This window comes from Chlamydotis macqueenii, chromosome 13, assembly GCF_036417535.1.
Source record: "Chlamydotis macqueenii isolate bChlMac1 chromosome 13, bChlMac1.mat, whole genome shotgun sequence".
Lineage (NCBI taxonomy): Eukaryota > Metazoa > Chordata > Aves > Otidiformes > Otididae > Chlamydotis > Chlamydotis macqueenii.
The window spans coordinates 11547245-11567167 of NC_141568.1; the positions used below are offsets into that span (position 1 = coordinate 11547245).

At 42.0% G+C, this 19923-nt stretch overlaps 3 protein-coding genes across 4 annotated transcripts in view; 1 reads left to right on the plus strand and 2 right to left on the minus strand.

Annotated features, from left to right (window-relative positions):
- Positions 1-2412: 2412 nt before the first annotated feature.
- NUDT19 (nudix hydrolase 19) lies at positions 2413-6880 on the minus strand. Its single transcript, XM_086758067.1, has 3 exons — positions 6176-6880; positions 4534-4741; positions 2413-3777 (listed from the first exon to the last, which is right to left on the minus strand). The coding sequence occupies exons 1-3, from the start codon at positions 6878-6880 to the stop codon at positions 3551-3553; spliced, it is 1140 nt and encodes a 379-aa protein (XP_086614193.1). The 3' UTR covers positions 2413-3550.
- Positions 6881-14036: 7156 nt separating this feature from the next.
- Positions 14037-18322, minus strand: RGS9BP (regulator of G protein signaling 9 binding protein). The gene has a single exon (XM_086758340.1). The coding sequence runs from the start codon at positions 17842-17844 to the stop codon at positions 17131-17133; it is 714 nt and encodes a 237-aa protein (XP_086614466.1). The 5' UTR covers positions 17845-18322; the 3' UTR covers positions 14037-17130.
- Positions 18323-18428: 106 nt separating this feature from the next.
- The window catches only part of ANKRD27 (ankyrin repeat domain 27), a 42996-nt gene continuing 41501 nt past the window's right edge, over positions 18429-19923 (plus strand). For both annotated transcript variants that reach the window (XM_086758007.1, XM_086758008.1), the window contains exon 1: positions 18429-18518. The gene's annotated coding sequence lies outside the window, so the exon portion shown is untranslated. The remainder of the gene's footprint in view (positions 18519-19923) is intronic.

Here is a 19923-nt window from a genome sequence, read left to right on the forward strand (position 1 = left end):
TTAAAAAAAAAAAAAAAGGTATTCCAAGCCTCATATAGTTTTGCACAAGGCTACATAGACAGAGTGCCATCCCAAGAGGAGGGGATGAAACGTGCAGCTGGGAAATACAGCCTACTTCTGTGGGCAGAAGCTCATATTCAAGAGTGGCTCAGTATTTTGAAGCTACAGCTTTAACCATCAGTATTTTAAACTTAAAAGGTATTTGCTGTATATATTCTAAACGATTTATGCTTCCATTTAACAATTGTAAAAACTTTCTATATAGAATAGTATATTTTTTACTTTTTTTTGGTTATTTTCTGTTACTTTTTTTTTTGTTCTTTGGCCTTCAGGCTCCCCCTACTGGTCCATTTTGCTTTTGTTGGTGAAAAAAAAAAACTTGTAGTGATACAGGGAATTTGATCCGCGCATCAGTAGGAGACAATCAAAGATGGAGAGAGAGACTGTTTACTTAAGATATGCATCTGGTATTGAAGTAACCGTTTTTGACATACAGCAAAACTTAGAATTAAAGGCTTAATTTCCCACAACATGCAGGTGTTTAAAAACTTCTGTAACAATCTAACCTGTATCTAGGTTGCGGGATTACTTATTTCCTAAAAATATTTTCTCCAAACTGGTAGAACAACCATAAAGTACAGAAAAATAAAAAATTCATGCAAATGGAGATCAGTAATGAGTGGTGTCCCTCAGGGGTCCATACTGGGACCAGTTCTGTGTAATATCTTCATTAGTGATGTAGACAGTAGGATTGAGCGTACTCGCAGCAAGTTTGCTCATGACACCAAGCTGAGTGGTGCAGTTGGTAGGGTGGAGGGGAGGGACACCATCTGGAGGGATGTGGACAGGTGTGAGAAGTGGGCCCATGTGCAACTCATGAAGTTAAACAAGGCCAAGTGCAAACTCCTGTACCGGGGTAGGGGTAGTCACTAGTATCAGTGCAGACTGGGGGATGAAGGGATTGAGAGCAGTCTTGCAGAGAGGGACTTGGGAGTACTGGTGGATAAAAAATTGGACATGAGCTGGCAGTGTGCACTTGCAGCCCAGAAAGCCTGTCCTATTCTGGGCTGCATCAAAAGAAACACAGGCAACAGGTCGAGGGAGGAGATTCTCCTTCTGCTCTGCTCTTGTGAGACCCCACCTGGAGTACTGCATCCAGCTCTGGGGACCCCAGTACAAGAAAGACATGGACCTGCTTGAGTGGATCCAGAGGAGGCCCATGAAAATCAGGGGGCTGGAGCACCTCTCCTGTGAAGACAGGCTGAGAGGGTTGGGGCTGTTTGGCCTGGAGAAGAGGCAGCTTTGGGGAGACCTTATTGTTGCCTTTCAGTACTTAAAGGGAGGCTTACAAGAAATATGGAGAGAGACTTTTAATGAAAGTCTGTAGTGACTGCACAAGGGGTAATGTTTTTAAACTGAGAGTAGATTTAAATTGGATATATGGAAGAAATTTTTTACAGTGAGCGTGGTGGGACACTGGAACAGGTTGTCCAGAGAAGTTGGGGATGTCTTATCACTGGAAGCATTCAAGGTCAGGTCAGCTGAGGCTCGGAGTAATCTGATCTGGTAAAAGATGTCTCTGCTCATGTCAGGGATGTTAGCTTTCATGATCTTTAAAAGGTCCCTTCCAACCAAAGACATTCTATGACTGTATTACTAATTATCACAGGGCATTTTTTTTAAGCCTCTGTCTGCAAGAATAGAATAGTTCACCATTGTTGCTACACAACAACAATCAAATAGAAATACTTTTGCAAGTGTTTCTCTGTGCCTCTTATGTGGGCTGACAGAATAACCTTAACTTGCTGCATTATTGTCCACCAGCTCAAAATAAGGAGTCTTGGCTCTATACAGAAGGTAAAAGAGAGCCCAACCAATGTAACATCTTTATCAATGCTATATCTTGTTAGATTTGTGTATCTTCTCATTGTAACTTGTAAAACAGCCTAACGATTTCTCAGATGACTGACTTTGCCCTTTATGAGTAAATAACTGAATTATTTTGAAGCCAAGATATTTGTTACTATAGACACCACAAATATTATCATAAGCATGCCTTTCACTCTTGTCGTAGTACTACAGTGGACAGCGTTTGTCTCAAAGAGCTAAAAATCATGCTAGGACAGCAATACAGGGTACTTGCTTTGCTTCCTCTGCTCTCTATTCTAATTTTCCTGATTTCTTCATGTTCAGAATAATTCAGTTTGCCAGAATATTCTGAAGGAGATACTATACTGCTTCATATGCAGTATACATAATATACTGCTTCACATGATCCATGTGAAGGGTATCCATTAGCAGAGTATACAAATTTCAACAAGGTCTGCAAAATCAAGAACAATCTGAGCATGTTTGGGGAGAAAGGGACATGCATTTTTCCAATCAAAATGAATGCTACAAACCAGTTCAATTTAATGAAAATATTGCAGAAGATTTTAATTGAAATACAGAACAAAAGCTGAAGCCAAGCTTTAGGAACAACTTTACTGGCTAATCTCAAGGCATCATTCATTACTGTTCCAGATCTTATAGCACTGTTCCATTTACTCCACTTATTGCACAAAAAGACAAAACCAAACAAACAAAAACCCAAACAAAAAAAAGCAAGCAGCAATCCTTCCTTTTAAGTTCTTAAATCTCAGATATATTTAGTAAAATAGTTGAGAAGCAAAACGTGGGATGTTAAAATACGGAAGTGGGTATTTCCAAGATAGTACATTATTCCCTGCAGTTGTTGGTATCTTTTTGGAGGTAAACAATTAATTTTTCTAGTTTTTAAATTGATAACAACTTGAAGATAAAAAATTACCCTGAACAAAACGAATGTTGAGAATGCACTCAGTCCGATAGATGACTTAGTTTGTCTAATTTATCTCTACCTTTGAAAATTATAAAGTTTGAAATAGATTACCATTAATAAAAATAACTTATTTATATTAAATATAAATATTAACTTCATAATAATTTTTTAAAAAGTGAACTTTAGCTAATAAATCTATATATACACTTATATACTAGTTTTCCCAAAATGAGAGAGAGAATAGACTGGGAGATGTCAGCAGATATGGAATGGGAGATTTCATTCATTCCTAGACAAGCATTACAGTTGTCTAATAGATACCTTTGGGAAGCACAGTAAAAGATTTCTTCAGCTCAAAACATGTTTGTTCTGAACATAATATATACTTAAATTTTCAGTGAGAAAAGGACCTGTGTGGCCCAACAAACCAGTGTGCAGCAGTTAGTATGTAAGTAGAGTAAGGTCATAATGACTCAGTATAATTACCATCATATTGCATTTAAGTTAAGCAATAATTAAGTTGATGGTTATATTAAATTTTCAGTAGCCTCTAAACATCACAACTGGCACAACTGTGCTGTTTCAAAGACTGAAAGAATTAGGTACACATAGATCTCAAACCACGCACACACAAAATGCTTTCACAGGACAAAGGAATATTTTTCTGACTATTTGGCATCAGTTAGAAAGGACCAAAATCACAGTGAATATGTATGTAATTAAAAATATTTTGGCTTTAAACCAAACATATTATAATCTGCTATTGTAATCTGAACCATCAGAGTTTATCATCAATGGATTCATATGTTTATATTTTGCTTCAATATTAACATAGACAGCAAAACTGTTTAAGTTTTTTATTACTATCCTGTGAAACATGCTACCCTCTTTCATGAGATCTTCAACCTTCTTATCTGTTGACATGATTATTTTCTTTTCTCCTGTATAATCTGGATCTTCTGGATATAACTCATCTCCTGGGGGCAGAAAAAGAGATTTAGTTATACATTGCCTATCTTATTTTCCAGCCTTTTGATCAAGTGACACTAGCAATTTTTTAATATATATCAGGACATGAAACTCGGTGGGAATGTATTTTACAATACAAAAGTAAATTGCCCCAAAACATCTCCAGATTTAAAGATACAGCAGTTCTGAAGTGTCTTTACAAAAATAAATAGTACATGTGGGTTTTTTTAAGGAGAAGGCCAAAATGTACAAGATTATGAAATGAGAGAGAGACTTAAGTAGGAGAAAGGGCAGGAGGAAAATGAATTAGTGCAGCTTTTTAGATCACTGCCCTGTCACTACAATTGTGAAGACCGATACTGCAGTTATGCTTGATGCACTTGCCCTTACAAACAGATAACTGAAGTAAATGAGAATTCCCACTGAAAAGCACTAAATAGGAGGAGCTCTAATACATCCTTCAGATTTAAAAAAAACCCCAACATTGAAATGCTAGAATTTCTTAATAAATAAACATATTAATGGCAACCATATGAGACAGTGAAGATGATGATTAAGTACAGAAATAACTATGCTGTCTGATTCAGTAGCTTGTATTTGACAGTAGCCATTATGAACTGTATCAAAGTAGTGAGCCAAACAGTGGAAACAGCGTGCAGTGACTGACACCGTGCAGGTGTAGATGTGTCTATGTCACTTGGCTTGAGTATGTATTAATTTGCAAGTTGTTTTATATTTAAAATAACCTTCATCAGTTTTCTTACCTGGCAATAGCTGCATGTAGCCGTCTGAAGCAGTTAACGTCACAGGCAACCAACGTTCACACCCCTCTAGAGCTCGATCAGAGCTGAACTTGTGTAACTCACGGAGTGATGAGAAGTTGCACAGCCTACACAATTCATAGAACTGAGGTGGAGCAAACCATATTTCTTGAGATTTAAAGTGTTCAATGGCTTTGGGAGGTGATGCCCACTGTAAAATGAAAAGCAGCCTTGAAATAATAGTTTCATCAGCAGATAGAAAGTATCAGTAACTTTAAAAGCCATTAGCAAGGAAATCTTTACAGAAAGAGCTTCCAACAGTCCATATTTTCTGAACACAACAAAAACCATGTATAAACTATACCAAAATAACAACAACAACAAGAAGTTTTAAAAAATTGAAAACATAGTAAAAACAATCTATAAAAATTAGTTATTTTCATCTAAAAATGAGTTTTATTTTTATACATAGGAATGCCAAGTTTGGAAACTAAAATTGAGACTGCTTTTAGGGGCCTAAGTCTATTGAAACCAACAGAAAACCTTAAACTCAGTGTGAACTCAGTTAACAGAGCTTGCTACTGATGCTTCAGGAATTAAAAGTACCTGTAAACGTCTGCTTCCTGTACAGATTGTTTTCAGAGCACGAATGCCCAGCTATTCATGCTTAAACACTGCACTCGCATCTCACACGGTGAATTTGGTACTATGTGTGCATAAACATTTGCAATAGATTTATGTGGTTATTAATAAAACTATAACAAAATGAACTCTTTTGCAGATAAGATCACAGATACTTTTGAATTTCAGTAGCAAGGTCTATTTAAAAAATAAATATAGTAATACCAAAATTGATAGGTAAACTTTTACAGAACTTCTAACTTGCTTTCAAACTTAATGAAGAAACTTCTTGAAAACAGCTCAGGGTCAGGTACATTAGAGTGTAAGTTTTTACTTTTACCTCCTCCAGTTAAAAAAAAAAGTAAAAATCAATATAGCTCAAAAATGCTTTTAATAATGCACTATTTCAGTAAGTTTGTATGTTAATTAAAATATTCCAGTAAGTCTACAAAGGACAAAAATTATTAGCAGCTCTTGCAGCCCGGAACAGTGTACATACCACAGGGATCTCTGCAAGCATACTGACTTTTAAGGGTATAGGGGCAATAGTTTGTGGATACTGCACGAATGAATGTGCAGTATCCACCTCTGAGAGATACAGTAATTGAAGGTGAAAATGACCTGGCAGGGTACACCTCCTACGCGATAAAACTTCATGTAAAATGACCTTCAAGGAGCAGCCTCTTCTGGCAGCAGTTACCGCGGCACGATTGGTGACGGGGGGCGGTAGCAGTTACCGGTTGGGAGGGGAGATGTACACGAGAGCGCGTTACTACGGAGATGGAAACTCCCTTTCCTTTCTTCACAGTTTGGGGGAGCGTTATCAGCACAGCGAGAGAGCTAGACCTTTGGAGGACCCCGCCTTTTGCCCCGGGCTGTCCTGGAAACAGGCCAGAGGCTGGGCGGTTTCCCGGGGCCGGGAGATGAGGAGGGGGGCCGCAGGGGCAGCAGCGGGGTCCCCGGTGCTTGCTGCAGCCGCACCGCGCGGCGCAGCGGGGGCAGCTCCTCCTGCGCCCGCCCTTACCAGGAAGGCTGTCACCTCCCGGTCGTCCTGCGAGGTGCGGGGCGGCTGTTTCTCCAGGCAGCACAGGTAGAAAGCCGTGTCGTAGCGCCGGCCGCCGCCACCAGTCCTGCTCACGGGGGTCAGCCAGTTGCTCCACTCGTGCAGCGCCCAAATATTGGGGACGCAGCGGAGGTGGCGGCACAGCTGCAAGAAGCAGGCCGGGTCCTCCTGCACCCGGCGCCGCCACTCGCTCAGCTCCGCGGCGCTCAGCAAGCGCTCCGCTGGCAGCGTCGGGGGCGGCTCGCTGCCCGCCGCCGCCGGCCCGCGTCCCGGCGCTAGCAGCAGGATTCCCGCCTCCTCGAACGTTTCCCTGATAGCGCAGATGCGGAAGGCGACTTCCCCCGGCAGCGGCGAGCCCAGCCGCTCCCGGTCGGTGGCGAAGAGCGGGGCTCGGCTGCTGCCGAGAGGTGGCGGCTTGACGAGGCCCAGCCCGCACTGAGGCAAGGCGGGCAGCAGCCCCAGCCAGTCAGCGGAGAAATCCGCCGCCTCCACCAGGCCCCCCGGGAAGACGTGGGCGCTGGGCATGAAGCCGCTGCGGGAGCTCCGCTGCAGCAGCAGCAGCTCGTAGTCAAAGGCCCCGAGTGGGGAGCGCGGCAGCCGCGCCGGCGTGCCCGCCGCCAGCAGCAGCGTGGCCGCTTCCCTCCAGTGCCGCAGCCGCGAGTTCATCTTGAGGGGTGGAGGAGGAGGCGGTGGCCGCGGTAGCGATCGCGCTGCGGGGCCGCCCGGGCGCCACCGCCGCCTGGGCTCCCGGAGGAGCCACTGCAGCCAGAGGCAGCGGGCGGGACGGCCCGGCGGGCCTGGGCCGCGCTGAGCGCACCTCCGCCGGGGGAATGCTGGGCCCGCCAGAGACGCGGCGGGGTGCCGGCCGGTCAGAAACAGTGACGCCTCAGTGCCGGTCAGCCTTAAGCCGGTAAGTAGTGTCCCCAGGCGTCAGAGCTTAAGGATATACAGCGGGTTTACAGGCACAGCGCGAACGGCTGAGAGAAACGAGGCGATGGCTTTCAGTTTACTGGAAAAACTGGCTTGGAGTAGCTCGCGCTTCCTGAGGTTTCATAGCGCTGAGTGTATTTACAGCATGACAAGATGTAAATGTTGAATAGCTACGTGGGACTGCCAGGGTGTTCCCGAGTAGCACTGAAGGGACTGTAGTTACAGCCCCAGGAATCAGCACAGGGTCGGGAGCCAAGGAGTCTGGTTTCTGATTGTAATGCTGCTGCTGACCCGCCCGCTGGCCTCAGAAATCGCCTTATCTCTGCTCTGTGTCAAGGCTCGATGGTAACAAAAATCATTTTAGGTCTTTAATTAAACATGTCATGCTCCAAGGTGTTTGAATTTGTTCTAGTAGACTTAAAAGGGGACAAATATGTAGAATTGTGGTTAATTTTTATTCCAGAGCTCTTTTGATTTGTGGCTTTTAAGTACCTTGTTACCTGAAAAAAGATATATTCAGGCAAGATGGCAAAACCTTGAAAAAGTCCTTGGAGTGAACATTTCACTTTAGGAAACATTCTATTTTATTTAATTTAACATTTCAATTTTGATTCCTCAACTTAGTAATATATTGGGGTTTTTTTTGAATTTGTAAGACGTTTAAGCAGGAGAAAGCTGGTAACACTGGTTGAGAAATTTTAAGAATGTTACTTGTAGGTAACATGGAGCAGCATTTTTGTTTCATAATACTTCTCTTGCTAGATTCTGTTTGACAAATACCTATACCTGCACATGTCTCTGACAACTTCTCCATTTTATTTTCTATTTGAGCATGTGCTTAATGTCTATGAGATGTGGCTCACCATAACTGAAATGATCTTTAGAGGTAATTGAACCAGTGGGATGCTGCAGTATGTCAATTGACCAAACCAGAAATTCCGTCAAGGTCTCCATAGATACAGCTGGGCCATAAGTTCATCCTGATCCTAGGCTGTAGTCAGCAGAGAATAGGTCAGCCAGCCGGCTGATTATACTAAAACTAGGGCAGAACACCAGCTGTGCTATAGCCAGACAATGTACAAGTCTGCCCTCCCTCCTCTTTCCTTCCTAGTGACCAAATACGCAAGCAAAACCGGCACATCTTGTAACTCTAGCCCCCTTTTTCATTTTTATGAAAATAATTTAACCATTATTGTTCATCAGTGATTACCATCTTAGGCAGTTGAAGCATGAAGTCCACTAATGTGCCTATTTCCTAATAGTTGATGTTCACCTCATATTTGTTTGTCTTTTGTTCTCTTAGTGTAGTTATCTATTTTATTGTGTTAAGTATACATCTTGTAGGAATGTGCTTTGCCTAAAAGCTGTCTTAGTGGTGAAATATTAATAAACTACTGAGGTTTTTCAAGATTTAATGTCCAATGAGCTTGATGGCTGATGAAAAAGATTTAGGGTCCATTATGTCAGATCATTTCAGCATAAAGGCATTTTAAGTAGAAAGTACTAATGTACCAATAATGAACAGCGTCATTTTCAAATCAGTTGTAATACCAGCACATATACAAAACTGTCTTACTGTGGCTAAAATGCAATGTCTGATATCCCTGGAACATTATTTCAGAACATCTCTAGGAAAATCTGATAATAGAGAATAGTGCAGATTATATTGTTACCTTAAGTTTCTAAATTTAGTGTTTATATATATGTGTATATATATATATATATTTGCTTAGCGCAGTCTAAAGTTTCACAAGTGCTAGTATGTAAAGCAGGAATACCTTGGAAAACAATTCCTCTGGTTTCACTGATATCCACTGGTGATACCCCCACTGCATTCTTGCATGGGGAGTGGAAATTGAATATGTTACTGGCATACATGCTGCTGTTTGCAACCTCAAACACATACAGAATACCAGAACTGTCAGTAGAGAAATAGTTGTGTGGTTATAGCATTGTCCATGACTGTTCTCAGCATCTGAAGCAGTCCTGTGGAACCAAAGACAGCCAGGTGCAAGTGCAAGTTAAGGCAAACATGATTCTCTAGACCAGTTCCTGCATTTTTCCACACAGTCCTGGGGTATGTAAGGCACCTTGTCCCCCTAAGAAGGATGAAATTCCTTACCCAGGGGTCATCATATTCACCCTATTGATGGCAATTTTTAAACTTCCTTTCATTATTGTCTTACAAAGAGCCGTTCAGTATCTGTTTGTAACAAAGCTGAAGTCATCTCATGCAAAGTTCCAGGAGGATGAGATGACCCAGTTATCAGGACTGGAGGTGGCAGAAGGTTCTAAAGAAACACTCAGAAACTCTGTGAGCAAAGATCAAGGGTGCAAAGGGATGTTTTATCCCCTTCCAGCTTCCTGCTAAGAAAGGCAAAAGCTAAGTGCTGTCAGTGTGCTCTGCTCTCCGAAAGCTATAGCTAACTTGCTGGATATAGCTCAAATGAATACAGAAAATGCCTTAAAGCCAAAGTAGATGTAAGGTTATCTATAAAGCATATTTCATTTATTCATCTCCAGCTTAGATTACTTCTTTCTTCAATATATTCTGCTAAAATGCAGAGCTCATCTCACTTGTACTTAAAAGTTTGTATAGTACTACAAGTGATTTCCAGAAAGAATGGAAAATCTGAGAAAATCTATTGCTCAGGAATGGCACTCCTAAGCTAAGCCTACTAGTTTATTCCATTACTGTAGTGTAAGTGTTCCAGCACCGGGGCAGTCTACATTCAGGTGGGCCCCAGGATCATGCTTCAAGGGTCAGTATGTAGACTGGGAATACAGTAGATTTTAGTTTGGAGAAAAGGCTCCCCTTAGGAAGAATTAGCTAGAGATATGTGGGATACTCAGTAAGATGTAAGAGAGAAGGCTGGAGAGCCAGAGGTCCCCCCCACATTTAAATTATTTTTTTTAAAAGTATTTTTGCTAAAAAATTTAGAATTTACTTTTCATGCTTCTTTTATGCCAGAACACACAATTGTTAACTTAATAGACCCCAGATACTTCTGTATTTCAGGTTGTTTTCAAAAAAAGATTGTGCTATATTGAAAAATAAGCCCTTCTGAAATGATGCAAAAGTTATATCAAATGAAACACCATTTTGCTCTGAGAATAATTCCTTGTGGGATCATATTTCAGCGATGTGGGGGTTACGTCAACATTTGTTTCTCCATTTCAGTTACTGGTTATGACAAAAACAAAACATTAGTTTGTTTAAAGAAAACAGATTCTGGTCACTAGATACATAGAAATGATTGTAAAATTCGCTTTCTGGGTTTTTTTGCATGATTAGAATACTTAGCAATGGAACAACTTCATTCCTTTTGGTGCCTTATTGCATAAATTATTTTGCACGTGCAGATCACATCACTGTAGTTATTGAAAACAAAGTTCACCATTATTTGACAGTTTTATGTGGCTTACATGCTATCCTGTGAGTTACAGATGATTCTGCTAAGTCAGTTCTTGGTTTAATTTATATGCATCTGGTAAAAGCTTTGTGCCCATGCAGATGTAGTGTCTACTATATCTAACGAATTGTTCCAACCTCAAGTATCAAAAATTTAAGACATTTCACTGGGCGTGTTTACTACTTCTTGAACTGACATTTCAAAATAACATTCTAAAGCTTTCAGATTGTTTAGCTCATATAATATGAATGAATAGGCAGACTTAACAAATAATATAAAAAGTAAATAGATTATTCACTGTATAGTTTTCCAAGTATTGTGTCCAAAACATGAATAAATGTCAAATCTAGGAAATGCAGGTTTATAATTACAGCACCATTATATAGACTCACTAAAAATAATAATTAAAAAATACAGCTACCTTCATACAAAACAATATTCCAACAAATCAAAGCAGATCAGAAAACTAGGTTACAGATAATATTAACAGCTGAGATGTTCTACTTCCAACACACGCATAATGGATTACATGTCTTATGCAAATTGAAATTATGGTTCTAATTCTGCAGTTTTTAATTACATGAATAGTCTTCACACATGTGATTTCTCACTAAACTCAATAGCGATGGCTTATATGAGTAATGATTCAGACCACTCTGTCTAGGACCCAGAACTCAAATGTGTATTTATATATAAAGTTACACATGCAATTAGCATATTAGATTAAGTTGCTGAGAGAGTATCATGTTTGGTGTGTCAGGTACTCAGTCATTTTATATGGTATAAATAGTTAAATACTTTCTTTCGTCGTCTTTTCTCATTTCCACCTTTCGCACTTGTATTTCCCTCAAGGTTTATGCTATTTATGTATAGATTCTTCAAGACCATACAAAGGAATTGCAGTTGAATTTTTAAATATTTTTTTTTCTCAACACAATTATACATGGCTGTATGACCTGATGTTTACTATTCTTACAAAAAACACATGATTGCAATGTAATTCCTTAGTGCTGTGATATATCAATGAGTTTGACTGTGTATGTTCTTTGAGCATTTGTATGCAAGGGACAGATTTGGTTGATCATAGACTTCAGTGATTATTTTAATGCATAGTGAAAAAGTGACTGAAATAACAGACCACATGTTTGTACTATGATTGTGACTTCCATTTCTGTGCAGTTGAATTAGAACTAGCTTTTAGAGGATTTGTTTGTTTAATTTAGTGAAGATCTTATGTAAGTATATGATAAATAAGTAAGTATATGATAAATAATGCCATGCAATACAGTGTAAATAAAATAAAACATACAGTTCAATCAGAACAAAAAACCCCACCTGATCCTGAGGAGACTCAAGAAGTCAATTTCTGACACTTAGGAAAACCACAGTAGATACTCTGAAAAAAATTACTGCAACTGAGCAATAAATGTAATTGCTTTTGCTAACTAGGCTCTGTGGGTGGCAGATTTTCAGAGATGCTGTAATTTTATTAGTATTTGCCTACATGACTTCTAGTCACATTGCTTCCAGCATGAAATGCTTGTACTTGGCTGTACGAGAAGATGCCGAAGAGCCTTCATGCTAGTTAAATGCCATGTGATGTTTCACCTTTCCACAGGTTTATTCAGTGGTAGCTGATTACGCTAGATTTCCAGCTGCATCACTGTACTGCAGCAGCAAGCTGTCAGGATGGATGAGAGAATCCAGCCTTCTGGGACCACCTGCTTCCAATGGAAAGTCCCTTGTAGTGTGAAACAGGGAGAGAAAAGGGTTGCCTTTTGTAAAATTGGTATCAACATGTAGCAAATAAAAATATTTTTACTCTTATTCTGTATTGAATTAATCAGAGAATGGATAGTCTGTTCCACTCAGGGATATTTTATATTCTTTGTTCCACTGGATGTAAGATACTGCCTTATACAGAATTACAGTTTAACGTTGTGATGCTATTATATTTAACAGAAAGCATACTTTGCTAACATAAGATGGAGACACACATCCATCGCCTTCCTTTTCTTGTCCTTCCCTCAACACATGCAGATAATTTTGCATAAAAGACGTTATTTTCTAATCCCACTTTTATTGTATGCTTACCATAGCAAATGCTGCTCACGTGTAGACTATTTTGTCCAGATCTCTTCCTGCATTAAAAGACTTACATAATCGTATTGAGAGAAAGCACTTAGAGATCTGTAATCCACTGGTCTTACTGAATGACTTTTTACGTAATGAAAATCTGTGAAGGGTAAATATGTTGACGAGGAGTTCCATTGGCACTTAAATACAAGGTATTTCTGGAGAATGTACATAAACCTTATAAGAGAACGAAAAGAAAGCCCATAACCAATCCGTTCAGACTACAAATAACAAGCACGTGTTTAATTTTTAATCTGAAAGCTAATGACATCAGTTGTTTAGTCTGTTTTTAAATAATTGCATTTGATACATTCACATTAAAATATTTTCATATTTACATGAAGAATTTTGAAACTAATTTTATTTCTTATTCAAAGCACTGAAGTTTGATGTTACATTGTTTACAACATAAGGAGAATCACTTTAGTTATGATTCTGTGTTCATTTTGTTAGTAAACTTAAAAATGGTGGAGAGTGTTTTTAAGGTGATAGACTGGAAGTCCTGTAATAAAATTACAAATTGCTGCATTTAACAGATTCAGTTCTGATAGTTTGATACAACTGTTGATTGTTGTTGCCATTAATTCCACAGGACCAAATTTTGTACTCCTTAGGCTGTGTATATCTTTTGCTGAAGGAAATGCAAGTTTTGCTGGCTGAAAGGGGCACCGTTTGGATCCTAACACAGGGAGGATCTAATACGTTAGTCTAGTCTAATATGGTCTCTAGTTTTAAATTGCCGAAGCCAATGGTTCCATACTTAGCAACACTGAACCAGCAGTGCTGAAGGCAACGTCATCCCTGTTATGCTGAATATTATTGTAGCTCTTTCCTAAGGTAGAGATTTCTTAACTTTTCAGACTGATTCCCTTGCAGTATAAATTTAAGCTATATCACTATATTCAACTTTGGGAGCTTGAGAAGGGTGCATTTATGTGAAGAAAACTGCAATGAGAGGGCATAACATGTTACTTTTATTCCTGTGGTTGAAATAGGAACTTTTTGTTTAGAAGAGCTTACTGAAAAGCTGTATTAATATTCCAGTTTTTGTTTGGCTTTAATTACTGCTGCAAGCCAACCAGTAAGTTATAAGAATGTACTTTATTTTAAATTAAATAAATAGTGACAGTAACAAGTTTGAATTATTCAAAGTGTAGAAAATACCACCCATGCACAGGCAAAACCAGTATAATTCAAGTCAGGAATAAGATTTAGTGTACAGCAAATTTAATGTGTGTATCCTGTGAATAAAGACAAAAGAACTGAAGTAGAACAATACTGAAATTAAGCAATGGCCATCATCTTTTGTACTGAAAACACAATAACATTCTCATTCACTGATCAGCATGAGAGTATTTGCATTTTTATTGTGCTATTTAAATACAGAGGTTTGTGGAGTTTGACTTCCCATTTTTCACTTACAAAAATAGCATTTTGAGTCTCCTTCCAGTCGCATTCTGGTGGGAAAAAAAAAAGCAAGACTGCAAACCTACAACATCTCTTTATTTCTTAATTTAAAAGAAGCATCAGTACTTTTGCGCAATGGTGGTTTCATCTTGTTTTGATTTTGTGCACTGTTGTGCCTGAACACTGTCACATTGAGCGTACACTTGTATCAAGTGTAGGAGGTTAATGGTGGGAACGTTATCCATTTAGATGGTGCCAATCCTCTGTTAGAATTCTACACAATCTTTTAATTTCAGATAGCCTAAATATAAGATGATACAGATTTTTAGGAACAAACTAATGATGAGTAAATCTGCAGCTAGCTTTGTCTTAAGATTTGAAAAGACATTATTTTTCCAAGGTCCAATGCTTTAAATACTAATTGTGTGCATATCCATAATAAAGCAAGACTTACATAATTATAGGCTATTTATATAAATTCATTGAGTCCTGTATTCAAAAATCCAAATTCCAAAAAAAATGCAACAGACTGAAAATTTACAGTCAGTTAACTAACTCAGGCTTGCTTTTGAAGATGAGATTACTTATTCTTAAAAACCTCTTCTATACAACTAACTGTGGATAAACAGCATACCCACTTCAGGATACCAAGATAATGAATGCTGTGTAACCATTTACTTATCCACCAGACACCAGACATACATTACTTGGGTTTTCAGAACATGTGATTAAACAATCTGATTTCAATAGGAACATGGAGTTTTCAAGAAGCACAGAATGGAGTGCAACTTCTCACCCACCTGCCTGTGAACTAAGTAAAAGGAGACTGCAAACAGTGAAAATACTCACAAATCCTTAATGGCTATTGGTGGCAATCCAAATATGCACATTCTCCTGCAGCTTTTGCTGTATTTGCCATAAATATGCTTATTCAATATGACTGTGAAGGAGATCTTCTCATTTAAATCAACACACAACAATTACACCTTGTCTAGACAAACAGTAGCACCGATAAATACAGGCTTGACTTTGTTAGAATGCTGCCGGGGATCCCTACGAACCTAGATTTAACTATGTATAAAACACATCCTGTGGAATGAGTGAAGTACAATAGAAAGGAAAGTGGGGTCGTCTTATACAGAACTGTTAATTCCCAGGAGAATGGCGCTAGACTGGATCAACGAGCAGAACTCGCATTATCCTTCAATGTAATGATAGTCTATAGCCTTTAATTCAGGCCTCCACTTACTGTATTTTCTTACCTACATTATTTTTTTCTCACCTACAAGTGACCAGATTCAAATTTGTCACACACTTTTTCTCCTCAAATCCAGTTGTCTTAAGTTTTAAAGAATAAACTGTTTGCTGCAGTTTTTCAAAGTATGTTTAGTTCTTAACTCAAAAATACTATCTGTTTATGAGTGTTGTCAACATAATTTTTTTAACAAGCATGAAGACTCTTGTCTAGTAACTTCATAAAATATGTCTGTTACTTTTTGATAATGTATCTATAATAATCAGTGCAGAATAATAATAGCTTATTAAAACCCCAATATTACAGGGTCTGTGGAGTGCCTCATACACCTATGGCACTATTAAGTATGTACCAAGCATTTGTGAACGGAAAGTGCGTATTGACAGTAAGAAGACGTTTCCATAAGTTACATAATAAATACCACAATATATAGGCCCTTTTACAAAGCATTCTAGAGCTGCTCTGCAAAGTTAGTATCTGTCCCCCCCACCCCCCAATTTTACATTTCAATGTTGACAGTTTTATAGGAAAGCACTAGAAAGTTTTATGCTACCCTTGCATTTACCTCCCAGAATTGCAGTGTATCAAATCGGACCAATCCTACAGGCTTTTTGTTTCCCAAATGATTAAGCAGACATGAATGAGATACGAAACTGAGACACGTTTTTAGCTTTGTCTAGATTTCTGCAAAGAATTCAGGAGCTTGCAGAAATATGACTGTACATATGCAGGCATCAGTCCCTGCCTGTCAACGTGAGAGGGGATCTCTTTGGATTATTAACAAGGTCAGCTTTAAATCGACATCACTTTTGTTTGCCAAAATCTCTTTTCAAAAATTACTGCTTCTGCTGTGGGTAGATTCATTGCTCCTATTTCATAGTTAATTGTGAAGTGCAAACTGTTTCCTTCTAACAGAAATAAAAATTTGAACCAGTGGCAAGAATCAGCCTTTTGCAGGGGAAGACAAAATCGTGGTAAATGGTAAATGTGGATGAGAACCACGAGGCTCGCTAGTATTTTTCTGAGTATGCAACTCTCCCTTTTTTTCTCTCTGGATTTGGAAAGCCATTAGTCATTCGCATATTCTCTGCCAACCCCTGCAATTGAGTTCTGTACAATCCCCTGTAAATCAACAGTTTTTGGTATCAAACATTGCTTGTTCTGTTTTCCCGATCCTCCTCCACATCTCCTCCCTCCCCAACCATTAACTTATCTAAAATAGAGGTTGTTTACGTTCATTTATTGGGGTTTTCATCTTTCCTCTTTTCCTCCACTTAAATAATATTTTGTGTATTTGATGAGAAAAACCCCATATTCTATTCACTTTGTGAGACCAAACACCTGCGTTAGCCTCCACGTTTGTGTTACTCTCACATGCTGTAAACAGTGACCAGCAGCAAACACCAGAGCCTATTCAAGAACAAAAAATACAGGCGTCTGAGAATAGTGATCTATTAATAGCAGACAAATCTCTGTTATAGTCAGTGGTGATAATACCCTGATACTTCATAGTTAACAGTTACAAGTCCAGCAAATGAAGATATCCTATTCTGCAGGCTGATTTGCATCTCTTTTCTTCAAAAAGCAGCAGGAAACAAATCGTGCATTTTAGGATATTGAGAGGCAAAAGTTTTCCTTTGTTTTTTCAAGTGCTAGGTTAAAATTCTCAGCTCATCCAAGTGACCCGTTTTGAAATGAAAGGTTGAAAGGTGAGGCGTGAAACACTCCAAAGACAGATGGTAGGGGGGGTCGCTCTTGTCAGAGCCTGCACCACCCTAAGAGAGTTTTACCACACACACTGCCAGGACAATAGCGATAATGAGCACAGCGGAGAAAATAATCCCAGCTAGAACCTTGCTGATATCGCAGAAGGATTTATTTTCCTCCACGGAGATCATGCCAATAGAAGAAGCGCCCACGCTGATGGTGGATTTTAGTTCAGCCCCTGGGTCTTGCTTAGCCTCTACTGTCCACTGCGGGACATTGACCTTCATTTCCATCTCATACATCATCTCTCCTACCTGGTTGATTTCATTCTCGAGGTCTTTCAAATCCACCACGTCTATATTGTGCTCAGCCTCGTATTTCATGTTCTGGACGCTCATCGCCCGGGCGGCCACGCCAGAGGTTCCCCCGCTCATGCCTGTCTGGATCAGGTGCTTTTTGGGGACGTTTAGCGGGAACTCGTGGCCTAGCTCCAAGGCTCTCCTCATGTCGATCTCCAGAATCTCTAGGCACGTGGAGAAAATCACCCATAGCCTCTCGAACTCGGCTTTGTCTTCCTTACTCACGGTTTTGTCCCTCAGGACCGTGGTGAGCTTGTTCCTGTTGGCCACCGCTAGCTCCTGGGCTTTCTGCCGGGTTTTCTTGAGCTCCTCCCGCAGGTTCTGGGAGTCCGAGGTGCCGCCGATGGTCAGCACCATGTGCCGGTAGCAGGCGGTCACCTTGTTGAGCGCGTCCAGCAGCGCCTTGCACTCCTCCTTCACCATGGTCCCGCCGGCCGCGCGTCCCCGCCGCTCCGCCCCGATTACCCGGTACCGGGACCAGGGCGCTGCCGAAGCCGGACGCTACCAGCACACGTGTGGCAGCCTCGGGTCGCGCATGCATTCGGCACCCTCTTACCCGCCTCGCGTCTCAGGTTGCTCAAGCGGCGCCGACGCCTCTCGGAGCCCGGGCGGGCTGCGGGGAGTCGCGGGCGGCTGGCACCATCGCTCCGCGCCTGCTACGGCCACCGCGCAGAGGAACCGGGGCGGCTCATTGCGCTCCGCGCGGAACGGCAGCCGGGGCTCTCTGCGATCGGGCGCTGCGCTTTGAAAAGTGGCAGACGCCAAGGAGAAAGAAACGGAGAAAAAAAAAAAAAGCTGGATGAAGTTCTGGAGAGCGACAGCCGGGAAACCGGCTGTCCCCGGCTGCCCGAGCCCCGCGGCCGCCGCTCGCCTTTAACTCGCCCCAGCTGCGCTCCCGCGCAGTCACGTGGCGCCGCGCGGGGAGCGCCCGCGGCCTCCCGGGCGCGGCGCGGACCGGCCCTATAAACCCTCGCAGGCTCCGCCTCCGCGTGCTCCGACCCCGCGGCGGCTGCTTGGTTCCTCGCTCGGTCTCCGCCGGCGGTCGGCCATTGGCTTCGTGCGGCGCTGCCGCCGTGCCGGGCCCGCCCTGGATCCCGGTAGGGCTTGGCTGAGGCGCGGGGCGGTTGGGGGAGGTGGGCCGTCAGCGGCTCTCGGCGGCCGGGGAGGAAGGGAGACAATGTTGTCGGTGTAAGTAGCGCTCCCGCCTCGGGCGTCCCCGCCCCGCTCTTCGGCGGGAGGACTGGCTGTCTACGGCGCGGTTGCGGGACCGCCGCCGCCGGAGTGGTGCCGCTGATCCCCTTCCGCCCCTCCGTGACGGGGGAGGGGGGCAGGGCGCGCCCGCCCTCGCGTGCCGTGCGCTGAGGCTCCAGCGCGGCCTGCTCCCGGGCGGGACCGCGAGGGGCCCTGCGGCGGGCGGGGGTCAGGCCGTGCTCGCTGCTGTGCCGTTCGGGCGCCCGCCGGCACCTCCGGCCGCACGGGCAGGCGGCACTTGCCACTGCCCGCGACCGGCTGGCACCTGCCCGCCGTCCCGCTCCCGTGAAGCGGTAGAAACGTTCAATGCGTCGTTGAGCATTAACCCCCGCTGCCTAGGCTGTTTGCGTGGGGTGCGGGCTGCCCGCCTCCAGCCGGGCCTCACGGCGCAGAGGGTGTCCCGCAGCGTCGCGGGCGCCACGGGGCAGTGCTGGGGAGAGAACTCTTCTTGGCTTCGCCTTTCCCACGGGGTGTTTATAGAAGTCCTGCGGGAAGTGCACTGTGTGATCCAGAATGTCTGCAGTTGGCTCAGGTCAAGCAATTGCACATCAGAAAGTCCAAGACATGCTCTGCTAGCAGAAGTGATGCTTAACAGGCCACTGTTGTGCATGTGCAGTATAACAATCAGTGATGGACACTAGGCTGTTTGTGTGTACATTTGAACCTTCCAGAAGAACTGAATTGATGAGTACACAGTAAAGTAAACTGTGTTGTCTCTAGCACATGATATGTCTTTGCCAAAGTGAGCTTCTGGAGAACTTGTTTGTCATGACATATGCTGCTATGTATGCCTCGGTGTTTGTAGGGAATGGAGTGTTTTTTTGATGCTATAGTAACTTAAAAAATGTGTGAAGACATTCCTGTGAGAAGGGGAGCATGATCCGTTCCCTTGTCATGCCACCTCTGTAGTGCAGTATGTGCTCTGAGCCAGATAATTTCCTGTGAGGAGCAGAGTCCAGGCAGCCTGGCTTTCAGGTGCTGAGCCTGACCTGAAGAGTCTTGTCTAGACTGTGTTCTTTCTTCTGGATCTTTATAGCTTGAACTCCACTGACTTTTCTGTTGTTTTGCATTAATTTTGGCCCTAATTCTAAGCCATATGTAGCTTCTGCTGCAAGTTGCCACCTGTGGAAGAAACTACTTTTTAACTTCTGTGGATTGCTGAGTTACTGCAGAGCAAACTGAGCAGCTCTCTACCAATTTATATGTTGGTAGTCTAGAAGCAGCAAATAGGTAATGCGTATTTCCTTGTAG

Excerpts from the sequence above, each read along its gene's own strand:
- RGS9BP (XM_086758340.1), bottom strand. The coding sequence starts at position 17,844 with ATGGTGAAGGAGGAGTGCAAGGCGCTGCTGGACGCGCTCAACAAGGTG.
- NUDT19 (XM_086758067.1), bottom strand. The coding sequence starts at position 6,880 with ATGAACTCGCGGCTGCGGCACTGGAGGGAAGCGGCCACGCTGCTGCTG. Across the intron at positions 4,742-6,175 it reads GGGAGGTGACAGCCTTCCTG|TGGGCATCACCTCCCAAAGC; the intron begins GTAAGGGCGGGC and ends TTCATTTTACAG. Across the intron at positions 3,778-4,533 it reads CTACATGCAGCTATTGCCAG|GAGATGAGTTATATCCAGAA; the intron begins GTAAGAAAACTG and ends TTCTGCCCCCAG.